The sequence below is a fragment of the Synchiropus splendidus genome, chromosome 10 (assembly GCF_027744825.2).
Source record: "Synchiropus splendidus isolate RoL2022-P1 chromosome 10, RoL_Sspl_1.0, whole genome shotgun sequence".
Lineage (NCBI taxonomy): Eukaryota > Metazoa > Chordata > Actinopteri > Syngnathiformes > Callionymidae > Synchiropus > Synchiropus splendidus.
Window position 1 is genome coordinate 2,477,829 of NC_071343.1, and position 14,958 is coordinate 2,492,786.

General features: G+C 51.1%; 1 protein-coding gene across 5 annotated transcripts in view; it reads left to right on the forward strand.

The window, feature by feature from the left end:
- LOC128766455 (dedicator of cytokinesis protein 9-like) overlaps positions 1–14,958 on the forward strand; it is a 61,895-nt gene that overhangs the window by 1,180 nt on the left and 45,757 nt on the right. For 2 of the 5 annotated variants that reach the window (XM_053878101.1, XM_053878103.1), the window contains exon 1: positions 7,688–13,985. The exons of 2 other annotated variants lie outside the window; for them this stretch is intronic. In XM_053878101.1, the coding sequence (XP_053734076.1) occupies positions 13,815–13,985 (171 nt within the window). In that variant the 5' untranslated portion in view covers positions 7,688–13,814. Of the gene's footprint in view, positions 1–7,687; positions 13,986–14,958 lie in introns of those variants that run through there. One more of the 5 variants, XM_053878102.1, reaches the window with a different exon arrangement.

Genomic DNA, 14,958 nt, shown 5'->3' on the forward strand with positions numbered 1-14,958 from the left:
CAGCAGTGCCACATGGATGTGAACTATGTGGACGTGCAGAGCTGGGCGGCTCATGGTGCCACTGCTGCCAGGGGTCTGAGCCACTTGCTGAGGCTGTTTCGCCTTCAGCCCCACAGCGTGCAAGTCGACCCGCTCCGCTGGTTGGTTTGTCCAGGTCACCAGGTCTGAGAATCTGTGCTGGGAGGCGGAGCTTTGTATCTGCTGTCAGTGAAAGCGTCGGCGACATGACATAATACTGCGCCGGAGAAAGCAGGTGGCGTCGATGTCACGCTCCGAGTGTCTGGTGACGGTGACACAACACTAACTTGGGCCGTCCTCTTCCCAAGCATTTGGCCAGCGGTGTCACTTTCCCCCTTCGGCGGAGGCCAAGTGTGCGGGGAGCTCACTGTTCCGACAGATCGCTCCAGCTTTCCTGGAACCAAGTTGCTAGGTGACTGAAACACTACACGCCTCGGCTCTCCTCAGAGAAATGTGATCCTGAGTCAGGTTCGCCGACGTCTGACCACACCTTCGCATGAGTTATTCATGCAGGCTGGTCAGCAGCGGCACGAGACGCGAACTTCCACTGTCACGCTTGTTCTTGGGTTCAATATCAGAACCCGAGCAGCCTCCAAAAATCTCTCAGAAAGTCAGCCAGTATTCCTGAGTCTGTTCTTCCCTTTCCAGTCTCAGCTGATGGTTTCCACTATCCATGCGTTACAGGGTGCGAAAAGGTGACGTCACTGCGCAATGCATTGTGCGACCCGGTTGCCAGCTCTCTGTGCTGTTGAAGGTTCATCTGCTATCCGCTCTTGTCCCCACAACCCTTTCGGAAAAACATTGGTTTGCGATTTTTCTTGCTTTAAAAATGGAGGAAGAGCCAAGGACTCAGACTCTCCGCAAAAACAAAGATGTGCCCATTAGTCTGGTTATCAACCGAAACCTCCAATTTCCGGAGTCTGGCAGCGGAGCAGAGGTGGAGCTGTGCGTAAGGTTTTCAAGCAGAATAAATTCCGCAACAGTTCTGTTGTTCTGGAGCTCCATACATAATCGCTGTTATTCGCATTTTACCATGAAAGAGCAGCGTAAACGTTACGTCCTAAGCGGTGAACGGAGCGGTTCTTTCCTGGCAACATGGATGAGGAGTCGTTCATTTTGGAGGTCGAGCGTCGCCCAGTTCTTCGTGACACTTGTCGAAAGCTCTGTGAAGTCATCACCTCTTTCAGTCCACAAAGTTCTGCGGGATCAGGAAACTCTCGTGACTGACTGGGTAATACCCACTCGCCTCTGCTTCCCCGTTCCCGGTGGAACTTTGGTTCTGCATCAACTCCACATCGCATCCTCCACTGTCTCTGGTGGGGTAAATTCATTATATTATAATTCATGTTACTCCCATTGTCCAAATGAAAACTCTCAACGTTGGAGGAGGACCAGGACAGATGTGTGTGATGCGATCTGGGAGAGGAGAGTGGTGCCCCTGTCATCCGACCTCTGATGGTGGATCGACCTCGCTGGTACCAAAGATCTGACCCAGTGTGTTGAGGCACTGAGAAACCCTCAGCGTGACAGTGTGTGACGTTTCTCTCTGGGCACCGTCACCTCACCAGGGCGAGAGTTAAAGGGACGGCCGGGACGATCAGCTGGTCTCAGCTGTGCCAGTGAACATACAGGACCGTCTCCGTGGGACAGGAATGTACTGTCCACAGTACTGTCCACGCAGCGGCTCATTAATTCCTCCATGAAACATGTGAGCGCTGCAGCAACAGAGGGATCTCTTTCCGCCACATAAAGAGCAGATTGTGGCACAAACGCAAATGTTTCTGTGGATCTGCACAGGAGGCAGGCGTGGTGGGACTCTCAGGGTCCGACGGACTCAGTGGCTCGCTGGGAAGCATTTCTGAGGCCTGGTGCGCTGAGCGCAGACGCTTTGTTTACTATTGGAGCGAGAGATGAGTGATGCCAGCATTTGAAGCCTGGTGCTGCTGGCCTCATCCGGGCTGGTGGATGACGCCGGAGATGTTTTGCTTTGTGGATTCAAGCTATGGATCCGCTGTGGACAGGGTTGTGTAACAGATCAATAGTTCTAACTGTCATGATGAGCTGCGCTCAGCCGCAACTCGCTTGACCCTCACACACACACACACACACGCAAGTTAGTGAGGATCGCCCCAGCCTCTCCCCCTGAACCCAACCATCCTAAACACATGGCTCACCTGAACCAGGACTCTGAACCAAACCGGACCCCAGTTAGAACCACCCAGTTGTTCGGGGGTAAACTTTTTAGGTCCAGCAAAACGTTTCTGACTAACCAAATGTCCTCACAAGGAGGTGTTGTTTTCCCAGAATTGGTCCTCACAAGGAAAGATAACCCAATCCCCCTCACAAACACACTTTTATTTCCATCCTTGTGGGGACCTCTCACTGCCATCGCCCTTTCCCCGGCCTCTCCCCCTGAACCTCTGAAACCAGACTGGAACCCAGTTAGAATCACCCAGTTATTTTGAAGTTTTAAACCTCAAATTCAGGCTTGACATTGCCGGTCCCCACAAAAACAAAACATCCCCACAAGGTGGTGGTTCCAAAAGAATTGATCCTCGCAAGACTAGCTATACAAGACACACACACACAGAGCCGGCTGTTAGTGAGAGTGAAAGCGGGGTCACAGACAGTGACACTGTCCGAGTTGCAGCCAAGCAGAAGGGATGTTTATGGAATCTGCACTGAGAAATATGAATGTGAGCTGAGCAGAGCATCGAGTAATGGAAGCGTTTCAGTACTAGATTCTGATCAGAAGATTCTGCACTTCGTTGCACAGATGAAGTGGAGCTGAAGGTTCAATAAAACTTGTGTCACTGCTGCATCAACGGAGCTGTACATGAGACCCCGCCTACGTCATCCTGGTCTTTCTCACAGCTCCCACACTAGCTCCACTAAGTTGCCTTCCTCCTGCCTCAGATGTGATCTGTGATCAGTCGTGTTGCGTGGCCCACCAGAGACTTCAATACAGAGTTGAAGATTGAAGATTCATTTCTAGTGCGGCAAGCTCCAGATCACCTCCAGTATTTGTTGATAGTGAAGGTTGCTGCCCGGGAAACCCCCAAACAGAGGCGAGAGAAAGTACACAGATGAGCAGACATTGTGACGAAAAGTAGATCAATGTTTGACAGAGTGTCTCTTGTGGTTTGAGGAAGAGTTTCAATATAATGTAATATAATGTTATTATGGTGTTGTTGAGCGTGAACTTTCAGTGACTGTGTTTTGGAATGATTTACTCCTGGAAAATATGCTGCTAATGCACCGATGGATGATCAGTTTATTGAGATGTGCTTCCTCATATTTTGCTCTCACAATAGAGTGTTTTCATGCTCAGCTAGACTCAGTTGGATCCAAAAGTCACTGAGATCTGAACGGAGATGCACCATCCAGACGCTGCTTTCCCTCAGGTCTGGGCTGCATTAAGGCGGTGGCTACCTTGGTAGCTCAGCAGAAGCAGGAGGCCATCAATAATTCACTGAGCCATCGCTTCTTTTCATGGAGAAGTTGGATCCAAGCCTCTGACTCTGGTGAATAAAAGGATAGAGGAGCGTCTGCTGCTCCCCAGGAGCTGTGTGAAGGTCGGGAAGGCCTCTGGTGCCTCGGCACTGGGTGTGCTTTTCTCACCAGCGTGTTTCAGGCTGAAGGAGCACGGTCTTCCTCGATGGACACGAAGCGAGGAGGTGTCGCAGCAGATGTTCAGAGTGAGATTACAGGTCTGGTAAGCAGCTTGTCCTGGCGGCGTGGTCCTGGAGCTGCCGCTCTCTGGACGCTGCTCAGCACGCAGACTAAAAGGGCAGGTGAGGTGATGGTTAATGGGTCTGAGCAGAGGAGTCCCAGGAGGGTGAATGAGTCTGCAGGTCAATATTGCTGAAGGCCGCGCTGAGCGTCCGCTGCATCCTGCTCCGTCAGGCCTCTTAGTTTGCCTCTGCCGTCCCGCACCACGAGGCCTCCTGCTCTGTCGTATTGGATTTCTCTTTAATTCACCGGCGGCACCAGCACTCCGCCAATCCAATGGTTGTTCTCCAGTCCCACCGCGCTCAGATGTTATTGTTTCCATTGGGGAGGGTCAGGAAGTGCCCATGACTTCCGTCCATCCTGTTGTCTTCACAGCGGTAGGGCGGCTTTCCAACAGTGGAACACGTGTTTTGGGCAGTGCTGTGGTGGCGCCCACTCAGCCGGCAGAGGGGAGGTGACCAGAACACAGAGCGGGCCTGGGTGGAGAGAGCCGAGTCACCGTGTGATAATTCACTTCACTGCATGAGCGCATTAACATCTCCGCTCGAATCCGACACTAGAATTGAATTAATGGAAGCAGAGACGTACGGAAGAGGATTAGGGCCAGTGAAGGAAAAACAAAAGACAGAATTCTCACTTTAATCTCAGAATTCTCACTTTAAAGTCTGAATTCTCAGATTAAAGTTAAACTCTGACTTGTTCTTTCTTCCGTACAAACCACTATATTCTCCGTATAGACCACATATTCTCTGAGTCTGAATACTCGTCTGAGCATGATGTGCTACTACTGCCAAGTATGTCTTTATTGCTAAGTGAAAGTCTACAGCACAGCTTGACGAAAGCGATGTTTCACTCACCACAATTCATAGTTCAGCGTCAGAAAGTCAGACTTTAAAAGTGAGAATGATATATTACGATATTAAAGTTAGAATTCTGAGATTAAAGTAATTCTCACTTTAAAGTCAGTCGCTTTCAATTCAGAATTGTGAGCTTATAATCAGGATTCTGCCTGTTTTTTGTCTTCACTGGCCCTAATCCTCTTCTGCAGAGACCACTCACACAGACACTCCTCACTTCAGGGCTGGACTCTGACTCTGATCCCCCTCATCTGCCTCAGGACCCGCACAACTCTGTCGGCTCTAGTTCACCATTTACGTTTCAAGACAGACGATTATTCCTGGTGTTTCCCGCACCAAGGCACGTGAGGGGTCAGAGGTCGTCGGAAGTTCCCGCACCCGTGAGTGTGGCCTTCCACATGGAACACAAAGGACGAGGGAACTCCGTCAAGCGTGGGCGGATTCATTAGTTCTGGCTGAGGCCTTCCACCAGCCGGGAGGTGAAACTGGTCAGGTAAAATCTGTGCCTGCAGATTAAGCTCAGCGGATTAGAGCCCTGCCAGCAGCACATGCTCCCTGGCTGGAGGCTGGTCTCCAGAGAGCGCTAATGACGAGCACATTTCCTTCTAAGTCCAGAAGAGTGTGTTCCTGTGAGGCGTGTTTACTCTGCCAGCCTCTCTCATTGGTCTATACAAGGCAAGTTTCCCCTCAGCCCTCCGCCGACGGTGAACCCGTAATTGTGGGAGAGCCGTGGCAGATGGGATCGGTGGGCAGACTGCAGTCCAGCGCTGCTAAAACCTTGTCATTAGTTATACTCCCTGAATCGCTGCCATCTGAGGGTTTCCTTCCGCCGTCCAGTCTCCTGATACTGGAGCTGCCGAGATTAGAGATTAGGAAGAGCAACGTCAGATGAGTGAGGACAGGAACTGAGGAGAGATAAATGAACATATTCACAACAACATCTATCTGTCAGACTTTTGTCACCAAGTCAAAGTCAGCGGTGAGGAACCATTCGCTCAGCTGAAAAGGATAAGACAGTCCAAATGTGAAAGAGTTGGATGCTCATTTATACAGGAGTGACTTGATCTGGAGTGAGCTGGAAGGAGGCCACGGGGCAGGCCCAGGACTTGTTGGACAGATGACTCCCAGCTGGGAGCGGCTTGGTATTCCCCGAGAATAGCTGCAGGAAGAGGAGGTGGTGGAAGTGCAGGAGGAGGAGCAGGTGGAGGAGGAAGAAGAGGAAGTGGAGGAGAAGGAGAAAAAGGGGGAGAAGGAGAAGGCAGAGTTACTGGGGGAAAAGGGGAGGGAGGGGAAGGAAGAGGGGGAAATGGGGAGGAGGATGAGAAGGAAGTGGCAGACGAGGAGGAGGAGCAAAAGGAGGAGGAGATGGAAGAGGAAGGGGGGGAGGATATGGAGCAGGAGGAGGAGCAGGTGGAAGGAAGAAGAGGAGGAGAAGAAGAAAAGGGGGAGGAAGAAAAGGCAAGGGAAGGGGGGAAGAGGTGGAGGATGAGAAGGAAGTGGCAGAGGACGAGGAAGAGATGGATGAGGAAGAGGGGGAAGAGGATAAGGAGCAGGAGGAGGAGCAGGTGGAAGGAAGAAGAAGAGGAGAAGGAGAAAAGGGGGAGGAAGAGAAGGCAGGGGAAGAGGGGAAAGAGGAGGAGGACAAGAGGGAAGTGGCAGACAAGAAGGAGGAGGAGATGGAAGAGGAAGTGGGTGAAGAGGATAGGAGCAGGAGAAGGAAGAGGAGCAGGAAGAGAAGGGGTAGGTAGAGGAATAGAAGGAGGGGGAGGAAGAAGAAGAGGAGGTCCCTCTGTGCTCATTGTAACTGTGCAGAGTCTAAGAGAAAATTTGCTGTTAAATCTATCCAGTCCTTCACGTCCTGCAGAACATCATTATTACATTATTACCTCGTACATGTTCGTTTGTATTCCAAAACAGGAATCAGTTCAAGGTCCAGTGCTGAAATCTAGAGCCTCGAAGGTGTTGAGAGTTGTGATTTCCTGAGACTTGAAGCTTCACTTCAGTGGAATTCACACGTTCCACAGCTCCATCTCAAGGTGTCCTTCAGTTTCTGTCAGATGAAGTGAGGTCAGTCATGATCAGAGCCTGATGGGGCTCAAGGTACAGCACTCAGCCGGCGGCCCATTTGTAGGTTAATCTGGTTTGAACATTAACCCCCCCACCCCCTCGCTGCTCCCCCCGTGGACCCTCGGCCCTCAGGATCAGCTGAGCCGCTCGGACGTGGTGCCACACACTGACGGATTAGTGGCTTCAGGAGAAAGGTGTTTTCTGTCTCGCTGAGTTGAACGCAGCAGTGGGCGACGACTGTACGTGTGTGTGTGATTCCAAACGTGTTGAAATGAAAGTGAAAGAGCCGTTATCTTTCTTGGTGAGAGTCCGAGCTCGGCTGGTTTCCTGAGTCAGAGCTGCTTTATTCAGATCAGAACCTCCAAGTCCTACTGAGCGTTTTCACCCGCTGTCTTGGAGAACTCCTGCTGTTTGCTTCATTAAACTGAGCTTTCACTCTCACAGTCCTCGGTGGGTCCTCCTCAGGGAGGAGGTGGGCTGAAGCTGGTGAGACAGGGACGTAAGTGTCGGGGGGGGGGGCTCCTGTCTAATGACTTTTCACGAGGATGGCTGCATACCTGACATTCCTCTCTGACACAGCCAGGCTGGGAAGGTAGGAGAGAGACTGAAGAGGCGGGACGTCTGTTGCTTCAGCTCTCCAACCTCAGTACAGTTGACTGGGCCACATCATGGACCTCAGATTAGTGGGTGAAGAAGAAGCTTCGGTGAGGGACGCAGACGGGTTTCAGCCCGTCAGACTAAAGCTCCACCTGCACCGTTTGAGAGACCCCCACGTGATTCTGGAAAATTGAGAATGAGACGCCTGAGATTTATACCAAAACAGAAGTGTTGGTGATGTAGTTCTGTTTCCAGACGCCTGGAAAGCTCTTCATCTTCATCACGATATGAACATTTCTCTGGTTTAGAATGTGACCTCTGGAAGTCCTTTTGATGAGGACTTCCAGAGGTCACATTCTAAACCAGAGAGAGTGTATAACTATAACTGATAATGTAGAAAGGTTTTTTGTATGTTCTTTTAATGTTAACTTAACTGTGAATATAAATTATTTTAGGAATTCATTTTAGAAAGCACATTTATATCCTATTTCAATACAATGAAACATTTTTATGATTTCATTATTGATCATATGAAACAGTCTATTCCTCTTCCACTTGATAATTACATGTGTTGTTACTATACTTTTTTTCTTTTTTCCCCATTTTTGTCCTTGTTATTTTAAGGTTTTCCCCTCATGCTCTGGCTCTTGGTGTTCACCCCTCACATCATTGGGGACCTTCATTTCTCAGCCCTGCCTTCTATACTTCATAAACCATGATGTTTTTATTCTCTCCTCTTTGACTGTGCCTTGATGTTTAGCGCTCGGACCGTCAGTGAACTTATGTTCTGTCTGGAGACGGCGAGTCCATGACAACAGCCGCGTGGTCCCTGCTAATCAGTGTTTGGTTTTGGTGTCAGAGCCAGTGTACACAGCAGACTCTTGTTTGTTCTGGTTTATTTTGCTGGCTGGAGCCCAGTGTTCCGCTGGCCTCCTCGCTGAGGCAGATAAACCGGGGTCAGTGGGCCTGCAGGCCGCTCTTGTGTGTCATCCTCGACGGCATTAAACTGGTCCTGGTGTGGAGCGTCCCGCCGGGTCCGACTCACCCCCCCTCGCTCGGGTCTTCACCCCGACACTCTCGTGAGCAGCTCATGTTTCTCCTCCGGTTGTAAATCTGTCATGTGTTTCGAGTGTTTCACTTGCTTTTCTCAAGCGGCCGCAAAAATGTGCGATCCGCCTTAGTTGCCGTGGCAACCGGCGGGATTTAAACCTGAGCCAACGACAGGTTTGGCTGAAAAATTAAGGAAGGGTCAGATGAGGGCGAATGGTGGGTCAGAACCAGAACCAGAGATGTGCCGTCGCATGTCCGGAGGGTCCATGAGGGCAACAACAAAGTCACGCTGCGAGTCACTGAAGTGGGTGCTGAATATCGGCTGAAACCCCGATGACTTCTGGGTGAGCTCCACAGTTCCACCACGAGGGCTGCAGGTGTCGTCCTGCTTCCGCCGCCGCCGCGTGTTTCCCTCGATTGTCCCTCCACCAGCTCAAGAGGATTGCCACTGATTATGAACAAAGAGCCAACTGAGGTTAGCTGATCCTCGCCCCCCGCTCGCCTCCCCCCGCCCTCCTTGCATCCTGAATGAAAACTTATTGCCGTCCCCTCCACTGCAGCCTCTGAGGCAGGTTGTGGGCTCCCATTAATCCTGCTGCGCTTCGGAAAAGACTGGATTACTTTTCCTCAGTTTGCATGTCAGAAGGATGGGCTTCTCATGGGAGCTGGATCAGGCGCCAGATTGGATGTGCAGTTGGGATGTTCAAGTGCTTGTAAACGCTATCAAAGCAAACATTATTAATCATCCGACTCTTTCGTCCAGCGAGTTGTAATCACATCCTCCTCTTCAGCTCCAACTTTCTTGGTCCAACTCTCCGCTCCACCAGCCATCTGTCCTCCCTAACTCACCCCTCTGTCAAGACTCATTTCTGATCTTGTCCTTTATAGTCTCTGACTCCTCTGACGTCACACTCTTCTCCACCCTGTCTCCACTCTCTTCTTCACCTTCACTCCTACATCCTGGATGACTGACCCTGAGTATATATATTTTTTTTTTTCGTTCCCCCCTCTCCCTCATCTTCACCCTTCTTCCTGCCTAGATTAGAGTGCCTTTGTTCTTCCCACCCGGTGGAAAGTTGGGTTGTTTTGGCAGCGTACAAACATTAAAGACATTAAAGACACAGTCCAAGCGACAACACAAACAATTACTACTGTATAGTCAACTATAATGGCTGATGTTATGGGACCATCGCGAAACAAAAGGTTGAAAATATTTTCATAAAGGACACATCAAAGGACACACGCCTTTCACACCACGTTTTGAGCAATTGAGAAAGGACCATTCAACAAGACTTGATATAAATCAACACCGTAGGTGCAAAGAAAAACACTAAAATTAGCGTCATAACAAAAGGAAATATACTTAAAAATAAATGATATCATTTCAAATAAAATAGAAATGACAAAAGAATAAAAAAGCAGAGGTTAGTGAGTGACTGTATCTTAGTAATCTAGGACAGTAGCTGGTGAGATTCATGCCTTTCCTCGCTCAGCTGGTGAAACAATACCAGATTGTTTCCACGTTTCCTCCCTGACAAAGGCCTGGTGTCAGACTGGCCCGGGCCTGTTTGGGGCTCTCTCAGCTCCTGTGCTGCGTGTCCGAGCCTGATCCTCACTGATGGGAAGTCGGCTGAGCTGGCCGACGCTGTGACGGACGGTTACGGATCAGCTGATCCGGGAGGAGGATCCCTGCGATCTGCCGTCCTCTGTGAAAGACCTGCCTCATATTTGAGGGGTTGCGAAGGTTTCTGTCGTCCGTGGCAACACTGTTTGTAGTTGCTGGGTCTGTTTCTGTTTCCAGGGTTCTGGTTGCTCGTGTTGTGATAAATTGCTTTCACACTGAGCTGTGTGACACAACAGGCTGAATGTATGATGCCGGCTGTGTGTCCCGGGAGAAGTGTGTTCCTCATCCCTCTCTCGGTAGCTTCATTTCAAGTGGCCTGCAGGTGGCAGTAAAACTCTCCTGCGCAGAAGTGAGTATCATTTCTAGTTCAGGTCAAAGGTCATTGTGTGCACTGAGGGGCGCAGTCATCTGACTTGTTTTGTTTTTATTCAGCGCATTATTTACATGAATGAATCGTGGAACAGCGAACAGCAGCAGCTGAGCTTCTCACCACTGACGGTCGTATTGTAATGGCTGATCACTGACTTGGGAAGCAGGGCTTTTGCACACTGGTGCTTTTACCTCGTCTGGACTGGACCTGCTGGTGACGTTCTCGACGCAGAGGTCGACGTCTCTTCCAACAGACATTGGTGCTGTGGAACCTTCAAGAAGGTCGTCCACGTGGAAGCTTCGGTGGACGGGCTCACATCAGCAGGAAACAGCCACTTCCTCTGAGAGGTGCCGCTGCGGCAGGACCGGGTTTCTCTGCAGCGCTGCGTCGAACGTGGTGTCACCAAACACGCAGACACACACCAGCAGGCCTGGCTGGTGAACCTCCAGCTGCCGTCGTCTGAAGACATGCCAAGTCCTCTTCAACGCACCGGGACCTCTGGTGTACGACCCCTCGGTGTGAGAGGGGAAGCTCCGCCTGACCTCTCTTCGTCCACATGTGCTGCCTTTCATGTTGTAGCTCGGAAACACCCTGCGCTGGCTGCTAGCAGCTGGAAGCGGCTCTGTTTTTCGAGGGTCACTGCAGGACAGTGTCCACGTGCTGCACAGTGAAGCTGGAGTGCGTCGCGTGATCCATCCAGTTCTGACTCCAGGAACTGCCTCCTGACTGGCAGGCACTGATTTCCCATACGGTGGTGAGCTGTCCCTCGACGGCTCTCCAGCCAGGTTCCCCTCATCCTTCATGTCAGGGCAGCAGCCTGAAGCCAAAGTTCAGGACGGAGCATGACTCAGCGTCGAACTGGTTGGACGAGCGTGAGCCTCAAGTGAGATCCCAATTTTTAATGAGGTGAACCTTCCATCTGGGTGAATTGTGAGTGGCTGTTTTGTGTTGCTAGCAGCGGCAGAGAAACGCTGAGAGTCAACCTGCTAATGACTCAGCATCCTCTGACCTTTAATAATTGATGGCTAGCTTAGCAGAGCGTGTTGCAGAGTCTCCTGTGTGAAGTGAAGCGGCTTGTTATCGTCTTACTGTCGCAGCTTTGTTGCTCCTTATCTGCTGGTGTCTAACCCGAGGCCCGGGGGCTGAGCCTGGGACGGTGTTGCGTGATTTCGGGGCAGGTCGGTCCCACGCTGTGGGTCGTGAGCGTAGCTCATCTGAAGATCTGACGTGAAGAAGCCGTAATTCATCCTGGGCTCATGACTGAGTGACGGGCGTGTTGGAGCACGCTCAGGGAATCTGTGTCCTCCAGGCAAAAGATTAACCGTCACCAGCAGTGACGCTGACTCACTCTCTGTTGCGTCAGTGACGAGTCACCGCCGGCCGCTTCATCTGACAGGTCCGTGTCTCCTCGCGGCCGAAGCTCCTCGACAAAGGCTCCGACTCATCAAGGCTTTAGGAGTGCGATCAGTCTGGACCACGGCTCAGCTGCAGCGCACGCCGTCACGCTCCAGAATGTAGTTCACTGTGTCAAGTCCTGCTGAAATATTAACGCTCAGTCAGCAGGAACTCGTGCGAGCATCTACAGCGCGGTGCAAGATGGTGATGTAAGGGCCTCCTCACTTTCTCTCAGCAGCTGCTGAAGACAGAGAGAACGGTGAGGAGCTTATTCCATGTGCTGGCAGCCTCCAGGACTCCAGACTCCAGGAAAGGCTTGAAATGGCTTTCAGGAAGTGGCAAGGGACACCCTGGAAAGGTTGGCTGTCATTTCAGTAGAACAGGGATGTGAAGGAAAGTGGCGGATGATGAATGTCCTCCACTTCATCTCCTGGTCCAGCCAGGATGAGGAGGTCTGTCAGTAAAAACTGTCACCAGGTCTGTCGAAGTGTAGGGCCCAGAAGCAGGGGACGCAGCAGGAATGGAGTTTGACCACAGTGTTTGATCCTAACTAGGGGAGTCACGGATGGAGGGTGAAGACAAAACCAGACAGAAGTAGACTTGATCCTGATGAGACAAGACAATGACTTGACTTAAGTTGGTGACATGACTTGACTACGCTGTTGCTTATTTCGAGACTTGACAGGACAAGACAATGGTTTGACATGATTTGACCTAACTTGGCAAGACAGTGACTTGAGGGTGACTAGACAAGACGGGACTTGACCGACCTGACCTGACATGGCAGAACAGTTTTATGGCTTGACCTGCAGACGTGACTAAACTTGAGAGGACGCTGCTGACTTGATGTGGAGACTTGACAGGGAAAGACGAGATGACTTGACCAGACTGTTACTTGACTTGAGATGGAGCCTGACTTCATGTGGAGACTTGACTTGACATGGAAAGACAAGATGATGTCTTGACTAGACGTGACGTGACCACGGACATCTGACTAAACTAGACAACAAGATGGAAACTTGACGGGGCAAGACAAGTTAGAACTCGACCCAACCCCTTGGAGACTGGACTGAACTGGAGGGCAAGCTGGTGAAGAGGCACCAACACTGGAAGACAGCAACAGAGGGGCAGATGAAGGGGAACCAAAGCCACCAAGTGAAATCGACGAAGGGACTGGAGGGGGCGGAGACTAGACAGACCAGGTGCACACAGGAAGACTAGTCTCACCCACCAAAATAAAACAGGAAATAAAGGATGTTCAAACGAACAGAGGAACTGAATATAACTGGCGAAGCGTGACAGAATCACGTTACAGATGTTGATGCTGAGGAGATTTTACAACGTAGCTGAGATGTAGCTGTCGTGTCTCAAGTTGGCCGACGGTCAGCCAGAGCTCAGGCTGCGGTTTATCTTGAAATGAAATCCCCTTTTCGTTTCCTGACCTGAAAGGTTTCAATCCGCTGGTGTGGCTGGGATGTTTAGCGGCTCAGCAGATGATTGTCTGTGAGGACCACAGCTGCCAGCGCGAGCCGTCCTCTCGCTCTGTCCTCTGGCTCTGGTCTGTCTGCTGAACTAAATAAGCATTCAGCCATGTTGCTTGTTTGGGAGTCAAACTCTCCCTCTGGAGAGGAGTCGCTCAGTTTAACCCATATTTCTTAAACTCAAGCCCAGAAGTGGGTTGTTTCACTGGCCAGTGCGGCGGGAAGTAAGAGGATTGTGGACGTATGGAAATGGGGACAGAGAAGAGGTGACTAAGTGAGAGAGACAGATGCACATGAGGCTGCAGCCGAGCATCCTTCATCCCTCCCATCTCTCCGTCTCTCCTCTCCCTCGCTCGCTCTCTGCAGCCGCTGACTGGAATTCCGACATTCACAGAGCGGAACGGCTCAGCTCAGTGGAAGAGCCTCCGTCTGAATGAATCCATTCTAGGTCCTCTCTCCGGATGTTTTCCTGCCTGGATACGGCCGCACACGGGCTGGGGTCAGGCCCGCTGGATCCATGGTTCAGAGCTTGATCATGGGTCGGGGTGAGTCCTGGGGCGGCCGAGGAAACTGGGTCAGGACCAGCCGGCTTTGTTGACGGATGCCGGTCTGGAGCCGGGAGGATGGGGTGCACCACCAGCACGGTGGTGATCGACGGGCTGCGGACGGTTCTGGAGCGGAACTGCAGCGGCTACATCTGTAAGGGAGCAGCGGAGCCCGTGGGGCCGTCGGAGGTGGAGCGAGCGTTGAGTCGGAGAGAGTCGCGTGTGGTCCCGACCCCAAGAGTCCTGAAGGTGTGTGTGAGCCTCTTCTGAATGGAGCCAGCATATTCCCGCTGCTCACTCCGTGTTCCGTCTTCCAGTCATTCTTTTCCCATCATTTCTGAAAATTGTATCACATCGATCTGACGCAGTCGGATGAAACAGTGTCATGAGGAAGTTTGTTTTGTACACTAGTGCATCATCAGCGAACTGTGCTCATCATTGACAGGGTTAATGATGAGCTGAACATGGGTTGAATTGTGTTGTTTTGTGAGTCAGAATAATGCAGCCTCACATGCAGGAGAAATAATGCGCCATTATCTCAGTAAACACTTCACATTTTTGTCCTGCACAGTGCTACTTTTAATGCCACTGTCTTGATTTCATGGCCAGCTGAATCATAATCATTAATAAGCAGTACATCTTTGGGTGTTACTAAAATGATTTGCAAAATGACTTAAATAAATACGTGAAAAATGGGAAGATGAAAACACGAATATGTTAAGGTTACAGGAGGTCAGGTTGCAGGGGATGTCCACGCAGAAGCCTGCGGCTCCTCTGGTCAGATGCTACCAAGTCCAGCATGTCCCAGGTCTGGCCCTGGGCCTCCTCCAAGTCAGGCATCTGAAGCCTCTCTGCCTCTGTCATCCTGTCATGGCCAGTTCAAAAACAGGCAGCTGATTTGGAACCACTTTACGTTTCCTTCCAAATGAGTAGTTTAATGTGGAGTCAAATAATTCATGCGGCGTGTCGTCTCTGTCGAGAGCAAACGCACGACACGCAGGCTATCAAGGATTCAGCTTCGTGCGACTCGTGCTTTATTCACACCAACCTCTGCTTAATGGCCAAATTAGCATCCTTTGTTCGCTGCTGCTGAGATGAGGAGTAACGTTCCAGCCCCGAGTGTTTGTGTGTGGAATGTAGGGCAGTAGGAGCTGGGTGCCTGCTGAGCGCCTGCGATGTGGGTGAGGGGGCGCCGTGGTGGTCTTCCTCCCGGAGCTGCTCT